Source organism: Chrysochloris asiatica, unplaced genomic scaffold (assembly GCF_000296735.1).
Source record: "Chrysochloris asiatica unplaced genomic scaffold, ChrAsi1.0 scaffold00034, whole genome shotgun sequence".
Classification (NCBI taxonomy): Eukaryota; Metazoa; Chordata; class Mammalia; order Afrosoricida; family Chrysochloridae; genus Chrysochloris; species Chrysochloris asiatica.
Window position 1 is genome coordinate 515,441 of NW_006408552.1, and position 10,031 is coordinate 525,471.

At 41.4% G+C, this 10,031-nt stretch overlaps 1 protein-coding gene across 1 annotated transcript in view; it reads right to left on the bottom strand.

Annotated features, from left to right (window-relative positions):
- ZCWPW1 (zinc finger, CW type with PWWP domain 1) overlaps window positions 1-9,683 on the bottom strand; it is a 16,836-nt gene extending 7,153 nt beyond the window's left edge. Inside the window, 13 exon segments of the mRNA XM_006859815.1 lie at window positions 611-699; window positions 1,052-1,118; window positions 2,019-2,102; window positions 2,994-3,098; window positions 3,987-4,062; window positions 4,767-4,887; window positions 5,121-5,237; window positions 5,931-6,050; window positions 6,260-6,408; window positions 6,725-6,836; window positions 7,629-7,716; window positions 8,170-8,423; window positions 9,656-9,683. Of these exon segments, the coding sequence (XP_006859877.1) occupies window positions 611-699; window positions 1,052-1,118; window positions 2,019-2,102; window positions 2,994-3,098; window positions 3,987-4,062; window positions 4,767-4,887; window positions 5,121-5,237; window positions 5,931-6,050; window positions 6,260-6,408; window positions 6,725-6,836; window positions 7,629-7,716; window positions 8,170-8,423; window positions 9,656-9,683 (1,410 nt within the window).
- Between the last annotated feature and the right edge of the window lie 348 nt (window positions 9,684-10,031).

The window sequence follows — 10,031 nt, forward strand, 5'->3', positions numbered from 1 at the left end:
TGTTGATTGATGGTACATAGAAGGGATTATAATCAATGTAATGAAACAAGGTATATGATTTATTGAATGTAAAACTGATGATATGCCCTGTAAACTTTCACTCAATCCACAATAAAAACCTTAAATATTTAGAAAAAAAAAAAGTGATATAAAAATTTGGAAATGGGTAATGGTAATAGTTGAACAACACGATAGACATAACTAATGTCACTGAATGATACATATGATGAATGTTGGAAAAGTAAATAATTTTGTTGTATATATATTTATGACAATAAAAAAAAAAATCCCAAAAGAAAGAAGTTAAAAAGTAGCAATCTGCTGGTCTCTAAAACTGCTTCTGTTAAGAACAACAGCAACAAATAAATAAAAATATGGTTGGCACTGAGATTATAATCAAGAAAGAATCTTAGGGATGTGAGAAGTTAGAATAATTGAGTAAGAGGAAAGTCTTCTACCCCAGAGACTGGCAAGAAAGAAAACAGTCAATCTTGGCTATCTTGAGGCAGGGACATGATGCTTCCTTGTAAAATGTGAATCTGTATCACCAGAATCTCCTAAAGAAAACCCCCCAAATCCCCACTTAAATCAGCACTAAGACACATCTTACTTGTTTTCCTTTCTCCTCCTCTAGCTCGGAATCCACTTCTTCTTTTTCCAAACAGGAATCTGGGCTGTTAGGCTCAGAGAGCATTAGGTCTAGAGCAGAACAAAGGGAAGGCTAAATAATTTATTTAAGAATAAATAGTTGATGAATGAATGAAAGCTGATCCCAAGAATCAGTATTTTCACTCGACCCTCATGTCAGTGATATTTTCTCCATAAAACATGATCCTAGATGATTATATTCCACCCAAAGTCCACCACTATTCAGCCTGCAGCCATCCACCAATCTCATGTATTTAGTCCATGACATTCATGGAGGGCCTCCAACAGAATCCAGAACGAAGCTATGATGTTGGACATAGAGAAAATCTTCTGTTGCTGTCTCATTAAGGAATTCCTCTCTCCCTCTCCACCCCAACCCTGGTCATCCACTTATCCTACCTACCTTTTCCTTCCCCTGTACTGTCAAATCCATTGTATCGGCTGGAGAAACCAAACAAGTTAACCCGCTCCTGAGGAAACCAAGAAACAAAAGCATCACCCACCTTGGCAAACATACTCCACTGCCCTCCCAAGAGCCCTGGTGGTACTGTAGGATAAGAACTGGGCTACTAACTGCAAGGTCAGTAGTTCAAATCCACCAGTTGAGGATTTCTGTTCCTGTAAAGATTTCTAGGCTCAGAAGCACCAGGGTCACTGTGAATCAGAATCAGCTCAATGACACTGGGTGTTGGGCCTCCCAAGAGTTATTTGTGTTCTCTGTCTTCTAGATTTCAATCATGAAGAATTGTGTTTTCATTTTCTATACCATTTTCACTTGGAATTTCATATTAGGTAGGCTTCTCTGAATTTTTATGGAGATTAGTTAATTTTAACATTTTTTTTCTAATTTACTTGATTCACAATTCAATATGGAGTCCTGGTTTGGCACTATAGGATAAGCACTGGACCACATGATCGGTTTGAACTGCAGTGTTAGCAGTTCAAACTCACCAGCCACTCCTTGGAAACTTTACACAGGGTCTCTATGAGTAGGAAGCATCTCGATGACACTTAACAACAACATAATTCAGTAAACAAGTGGGAAGGAAACATTCCGTTTGTCATTCTACACCCAAAGACAGAGCTTGACTCTGCATGTTAAGTATTTGAGACTCAGAGCTAAACAGGGAGGTGGGATGTTCCCAACCACAAATTGTCTCTCTGGGGCTGACAGAGGATCCCGCTGTCCAAGGGCAGGGAAAGGAACAGAAGATTTAAGGAGTCAAGGGAATCTGGCCTGGGAAAAAAAAAGTAGTTTTAAGACGAAGGCTGTGAGATGGGGAAGGACAACTTGGTTTTCTGCAGTGTGACGTGTGGTTTGTGTCCTAAGTCCCAAAGGTTTGTGTCTCAAGTCTGTGGGCATGAACAACCTGAATGCTGATCTGTTCTGCTTCTTGAGCCATTGTGAGGGCTACGCCCAGTTTCTGGATGCAATCCTTGTTCTTGCACTTTTTCTGAAAAGGAAGAAGACTAGAGTCAATGGTAAGTAATGACCTGGAGATTACAGTCAATAATAAATTGACTCCAATACATTGCTACCCAGCAAACACTATCTTTAAGTATACTTACCCCAGTCCTGGTCATAATATGACTCTTCTAGTCACTGTCTTTTGGGGTCAGAGACAGCCTCACTTTCCTGCAACAAAACTCTACCAATTCCTAGCAATATTCTCAACCACCATTTTGCTGTCCTCTCTAAAAGGATCCCATGGAAATTTGAGAAAACAAGATTAAAGAAGATGAAGTGATTTCACTTTTAAGATTCTGACACATTTCTTTCGATCCACTGCTTGATATAATGCCTCCTTCCTGATCTGTTAAGTCTCTCTGCTCATTTCTAATCCAAACAACTACTGGGGAGATATGTGATGTAGCTAATCCAGTGGTTCTCACCAAGGGCAGTTTTGTCCCCTAGGAGATGTCTGGCAATGTTTTAAGACAGTTTTGCTGGTTGTCAAAACTGGCTTCTAGTTGGTAGAGTCCAGGAATGTTACTAAACATCCTATAATGCACAAGACAGCCTCCCACAACAAAGAGTGATCTGGTCCAAAATGTCAGTAGTACTGTGATTGAGAAACTGACTTAACCTGTGCTCTCATTTCTGCCACACCTGCTTGGGCTAAGCTGCAGAAAATCTGGGTCTTCAAGAAGGCTCCCTAGCGATAGTCGCTAGGGAAGGAGACAGAAAAATCATTACCCAGCTACCAACAGGAATAACCTCACCCTGGCACACCTGGTCACACATGGGGCTTTCTCCCAACACAGCTTACCCTGGGAGAAAATTAGTTTTAAAAACTGGAAGGGTCCATTTTCAAGTTCCCTGTATGACACCAGAGGATGCTCACCACTCCAGCTAGCTCCAGGGACAGCTCCTGGAAGTTCTTTAGCATGTTGACTGGGATCCAAGCACGAGAAACTGTTTCTCCAAAGAATGTCACATGGTACTTAGACTGAAATAAAAGACGGTTCTGTAACGACTTCCTGTCCTGCCCCCCCACACACACACACACACTTTGGCCCTCTAGGCAGAAAAGGGAAGGGAAGAACTAAGAAGTCACAGTAAGGAGACACCTGGCCCATCTGCTTTCCGACCTCATTCCACTGTTCTTCCACTCTGACCTCAGGAATCCCAGTCAAACTATGTTTTGCAAAATCATAAATGCTCTGTTGGTGTATGGGATAAGCATTGGGCTGCTAAAGACAGGGTAAGAAGTTCCAACCCACCAGTAAGATGAGGGTATCTGCTCCTATAAAGATTTACAGTCTCAGAAACCCAAAGGAGCAGTTCAACTGAGTCTTCAGGGTTGCTCTGGATGGAATGGACTTATCGGTAGTGGGTTTAATTCAACACAAGTTAATTCTACATGTGAGTACTGTGTCTGTGTCTGCCACTCTAATTAAGTGTCTGCTGGGCAGGCCTATGACATGAACAGTAACATTCGTGAGGGACACAGTCCTCAGAAAAATCAACCATTTAAGACAAACAGAGCAGCATATGCCCGAGCACAGATCAGAAGGTGGCAGCGGCAGCAGGAAGCCCACTGAGGAAGCTGTTAGCAGGAAGCCCACTGCAGCTGATGTTACGGAACAAAAACGTGCACAGCAATATTGAATGGCAAACTAATGTGCCCTATAAGCTTTTGCCCAAATTATAATAAATAAATAAAATTCAACACGGATTCTAAACAAAAAAAAGTATCTGTTTCTGTCTGCTGGTATGTCTGTGTCTGTACCTCTGTGCATCTGTTAAGAGTGGATGTGTATGTGACTTGGGCCTGAGCATCCCCGAGCCTCTTCCTCCATCAGGGAGATGAACTATTAATAGAGGGGAAACTCACCGGCAGGCTATCAAGGTGAGACGCAAACAGAAAATACTCCCCCAGGTCAGGATCAGATTCTACCATGCCTGGCCACCTGGAGAAGACAGATGAGGAACAAAACAAAAATCCATCAGTACACATGGACAGAAAAGGGTGATATGGTTTTAAAACAAAAAAGTTCAAAGACAGACCCCCCGCCAAACTCCTCCAGTAGTTGTTGCTGTTGTCATTAAGTGCCGTCAAGTCAGTTCTGACCCATAACGACCCTGTATAGGGTTCCCAAAGAGCAGCTGGTAAGCTTGAACTGCCAACCTTGCAGTTCAAACCGACTTTGCAGTCCAGCGCATTAACATGCAGTGCCATACCAGGACTCCCCTGCAGTAGTAGATGCCAAAAAATAACTGTAGTGACTTCCAACAAAGAAACTCAGATTCTTCCTAGTGAAGGTCTCCCATATACCTTCCATCAACTCCGAGAATTAAATCTTCTGGCTAGGGGCAGTCCCAAGGACAAGCGATCCTACTTTCCTTGTTGTCTTTACTTTGGATGGTTACTCTATCACAATGTTAAAAAATGTCCCAGATCCACCCTCCCATCCTAGCCCTGAAGGTACATGCAGCCTCTACAAGATAAGCTCTTTCAAAGTCTCCAAGCTTGGCACTTGACCCTCATCCATGCTCTTTCTAAGGCCAATGCCATTTCAGTGAGAACTACTTTCCATTTTCTCCCTTTTCTCCTTGAACCCACCACCCCCAAGTTCATGAAAGGTGACACTCTCATTAATGCATGGTGTCCTACCAGGGGTAGCCATATTGCTTGGCCCAGATGATAGATCCTGGAATGTAGGAAGCATAAGCCACATCATTCTCATGCCCTGTCCAGATCTCCTCAGGAATATCACAGCGATTATGCTCCAAGTCTGCCCAAAAAGAGAAGGATCAAAGGAAAGAGGAAATTCATGAGGTAGAACTCTGGATGAAGACTGAGGAGAGGCCAGAAGGTGGGACCAACAGGGAACCTGGCAGGAAGAATGGAGATCCAGGAAGAAAGAAGGCGAAAGGCCTTCTCCTCCTCCACACCAGGACGTATGCAGAAGAAGGAAGGGGAATAATAAAAACGGGATGGAAAGAGAATATTTCCACTCCCTTCTACCTGTATTTTGGTCACAGGACCAATTATCTGGGAGAACAGAAGGGTCAATGTTCCCACGCAGCCGCCTCCATTTCTCACAGTTAGGGAAAGAACATTGGACCCAGACTAGACACTGACCTGTGACAGAGAAAATGGAAATAAAAGACTCAAAAATATGTTCTTCTTTCTGCAATCCAATTAAAATTAATATAAAACTCTCCCTGCCACCAAATAACATTGGCACAGAGACCCTGAAGATCAACTAGTCCAACCCCTGACGTAAAAATGAGAAACTAAGGCTCAGAGATGTTACAGACTTAATGAAAATCCATCCACTAGTGGCAGAGCTGGACTTAGAAGTCATGTCGCACATCCCAGTGTTTCTGCTGAGCTTTCAACCTCCACTCAGACCAAGGCAGAGAAGAATCTCTCCAGTACTGGTGGCCCTTAAAAAGCTGTCTGGTTCTCCATCACTACTGAAAAGTTCTTCTCAAGGGCTAACCAGCATCTCTTTACAATGTCTTACAAGAATAACAACTGATTTAGTTGTCAACAAATCACCAATATGTTGGGGATCAATAGGCTCACCCTTCTCCAAAAGGTCAAGCTCTATCATTTCTAATCAACTAGTCACTGCTCACAGGTAAGCATTCCTTTTATCCATCACCTTCCAAATCCCACCTCTCTCTGTCCTCACCCCTCTCTGTCTCCCCACCCCTCTTTCTCTCCCCACATCCTCTAAGCATATCCAAAGTCCCACACAGCCTCCCCTCTCCTCCATCTCCAATGTTCAAGCCCAAGAGGATTTTTTTAAACCACAGCCAAACTCACCAAAACCACCTTTCTCTTTTTGCTGGTCCTTGATCTGAGAATGATCCTGACCTGTTTTCTTTGATTGGTCTTTCTGTTTGTTCTCATGCCCAACTTGGAATTTCTCCGGTTTTTCATTTTCTATAAACATAAGACAAAAATGAGAAGGAGGCTGAAAATGAGAATTTTTAGAGATAGCATAGCCCAGTGAAAGACGGAAGAAAAATCATAGCCTTATAGCTAGTTTCAAGCCTTCAGTTGTTAATTCTCAGCCTTCCCACTGTCCCTCTCCTCAACTTCCCAGAGCAAGTATTTCCAAATGGCAAAGTATATCTGAGCATACTTACGACCTCCCTTCTTTCTTTTGTTCAAGGAGAGTCTGCTTAATTTCTTCTCAGGGGGTGCAGGATCTGGTTGGACTAGCTGGGCTGCATTTATCTCAAGGACAACTCCATTTTGCTGAGATGCTGAACTCTCTGGAGTATGATGTACAATTAGCCTCTCTCTGAAAATGAGATTTTTGAGATGTTGTGGGGTTTTTTAAATTTAAAATTTTAAAAATTTAGAAGTTAAAAAGAAAAACTTTGCAATATCCCTTTTTTTTAGAAGGATCCAAGAGTAAAAGTTAGGAAGACAAAAGAATCCTTGGCCCCCTAAAGCCTCCTGAGGTGATTTTATCTACTTTTGCCTATTTGTCCCAACTTGAAGAAGTTATCTTTTCAGAGATAAGAGAGAGAGATCGATCGATAGACAGATCACACTTACTAGTGTTAAATCCACCGTGGAATCAGTTCCCCTCATTGGCATACACTTACCCATCAGCATTACCATTATCAGTAGTAACAGAAGAAGTTCCTGGTTCCTTGTCTGATTGGGAACACGCTATGGGCTGGGCACATGATATCTCTGCAAAACCAAGGCCAGATCCTACCCTTCCCCAAACAAAATTCTGTAAGTAGAGAAGCAGTAAAAGAAAACCAACACTCCACTGTTTCCTAACTATCTCTTTCATTAAAATGTCTCCCACCCTTTTCTGGAGAAATCTTCTTGTCATAGGATTTTAAGCATGTATTTTCAGAAAAAATTGCACATCTGTTTCTTTTTGCAAGCCTTTCCAAATGATCTGCCTCATTCCAAAATAGGTAATGCTAATTTATTTTATGTACACAATGAAAATGATATGTGCTGTATTTTATATTATTTGGTCCTCAAACCCCCTATAGGAGTACAAGTGTACTTGAGAATGGCCCAAAATGCTAGGCCATTCTCCTTAGGCTGAATGCCTTATGGAGGAAGCCTCAGGGTCTACACTACAGAGTTCTTTACGCTAAAAATCAAATCTATGAGGATATGCTAAAATGGTATTGGAGACAGAAATACACAAAGGTTAATGGAGACTGAGTTCTTCAAATGTGGGGGAATTGATTTATCTTTTCTAATTAGTTTATAAATATATAGAAATGAATTTAAATTGTATTTTAAAAACTGTGAGACTAAATTCTAAAGTCAATGTAAAACTTTTCTAAAAGTGTGTATCTTTTAGCTAAGATGGTTTACATAGCATCTCACTGATAACAGATGAAATGTTTTAAAGTTTTTCAAAGTTCCATGGACTATTTCCTTGCTCAGGAAGATGGGGGAGGGCAGGAAGCTTTCAAACTTCTCTGTGCCTAAGCTCGCAGTCACTTTATCTAACAGAAACCCCTTTTCTCTCACTACAAGCCATACCCAGACACTCCTGTAGGGACTTCTGTAGCACAATCTGAACAATCTCTTCAAATTCTGCATTGGTAAGACTTGCTCCTTCCTGCAGAGACAAGGGTTGCTGTCATTAAGTGCCATCAAGTCGGTTCCAACTCATGGCGACCCTGTATAGGGGAGTAACACTGCTTATCTCTCTGTACTTATCCCCTATGACCAGGGAATCCTCTGAGACTACGAAATCAACATACATAAAAATTCCATAAATTTGATCCCAGATCTCTTGGGAATAAGGGAGTCAAAGAAAAGGAAATCATTTTTAAAGTTTGTGTACACTTCTACCTGCACCTTGAACCCTACCCCTACCTAGTCATTTTTCCCTGCAACATGTTCTCAAACACTTCATATCTCTTTGAAAAAAAAAAAAAAAATAGAAACCCCCAAAAGAAATAAAAACAACTGAAATTACAGGATGGATTTCCCCAAAGTGTCTATTTGGGTCTCCAGAGAGTGGGGAAAGAGGGTCTGTCTTATAGGAGCCCATGAATATGACTGGTACCTTTTCTGCTTTCTTCTCTGCTTTCTTGTATTGATTCTTTCTTTTCTTCTCTTGGCCACGGCCTTGAACATTCTCTGTGGGTGCTTTCTCATTCTTCTTCACTAATTTGGACTTTGGCAAGCTTGATTTGGTCTCTACTTCGGGGAAACTGATCCCCAGAATATTCTCTTTGAGTGAGTTAGGGCTAGAGGGCATCAGTCTTTGCAGTTTTTGTGCAGGCGGGGCAAAGGTTTTCTTTGGTCCCTTTCCACATTCTGAAACAAATTTGACTGTCAAATGGAATTTATGAAACATATAATCTAGCACATATACTGCCAAACATTGCAAACTGGACATACCAGAATTATCTGGACAGAATTTTTAATGAATTCAGATTCATGGGCCTCTTGTCCTTCACCACCACCCCCCTGCCTGGAATCCTGAGAATCTGATACATAATCTGTAATTTTATTAGGTTATCTAGATATTTCTGGTGCCCTTACAGGTTTGAAACTACTAAGTAATTCAAAGTTATAAAAAAAAAGTATGGAGCCCTGGTATGGTGCCATAGGATAAAGACCGGGCTGGTAACTACAAGGTTGGCAGTTCAAACCTCCCAGCCACTCTCGGAACCCTATACAGTGTTGCTATGAGTTGGAACCAACTCAACAACACTTAATAACAATAAACATAAGTATGTAGGAAGCTGAATTATTCAATTGCAAATTATTTTAGTTACTGATTTTAACTTTGAATTAAGTTTTATTGGATTAATAAAAAATTAATAAGTAATACTTAAACCCTACGCGCACTATAAGTTGGAACCGACTCCACAGCACACAACCACTACTGCTACTAAATAAAATTAGAGATGGAAGAAAAACTTTCCTTACAACATTCCTTCTGTTTTACCCTCTAGTCAAAAAGTACAAATTATTCAAGGCCCAGCTCTTAGGCCACCTCCCCAATGAAAACCATACTGATTGTCCAGGTATAAGCAGTACTCTTTCTTCTGAGCTTCCCTAGTACTTTGTTCCTCCCTTCGTTGCACTTAACCACATTCAACTTTGTGCTACATCCACTGAAATGCCTTCTCTCTCCCTACTAAATCGTATGTTCCTTGAGCGGGACTGTTTATAAGTTATATTTGTTGTTGTTGTTAAGTGCCGTCAAGTCGGTTCCGACCCATAGCGACCCTGTACAGGGTTTCCGAGGGTGTAAATCCTTACGGAAGTAGAAAGCCTCATCTTTCTCCCACGGAGCGGCTGGTAGTTTCGAACCGCTGACCTTAAGGTTCGCAGCCCGGTTCGTATCCACTACGCTACCAGAGCTCCTTATATTTACGAGTATATTATTCAAAGTATCTAGAAGAACAGTACTTTGAACAGAGTAGACACAAAATATATGTGAATTGAGCTGCCCGTTTGTAGCAGTCCTGATAATCAAGGACTGAGAAAGAGGATAAAAATGAGAAAAATAAAATAAACCTCCCTCCCTCTTGACTTACCTCCTTTCTTCTGCAATGTTGTCATCATTCAACTCTGAGGCCACTTTCTTTTGCCTCTGTTAGGAGAAAGAAATTAACTGCTATACCCGAGAAAACATCATTTTAAATGTTCCTCTCCCCTTGTGTTCTTGGGCTCAGGATATACTTGTCTAGGATCCCTGAGCTACATTTGCTGCTTTCTAGACTTCTACTACTTGCCAGGAAGCAGAGTTACTGTCTTTAGAATGTAGACTAGCAATCAGTGTTTTAAGTGCCTAGAACCTTGTCCACCATAAGACATGCACTTATGTACTGGTCACAGTGACAGGTGTACAGGTAGCAGTAGAGCAATGATAGTAGAGTTTAGATGAGGTGGCGCTATAAGACAGGGATTGGA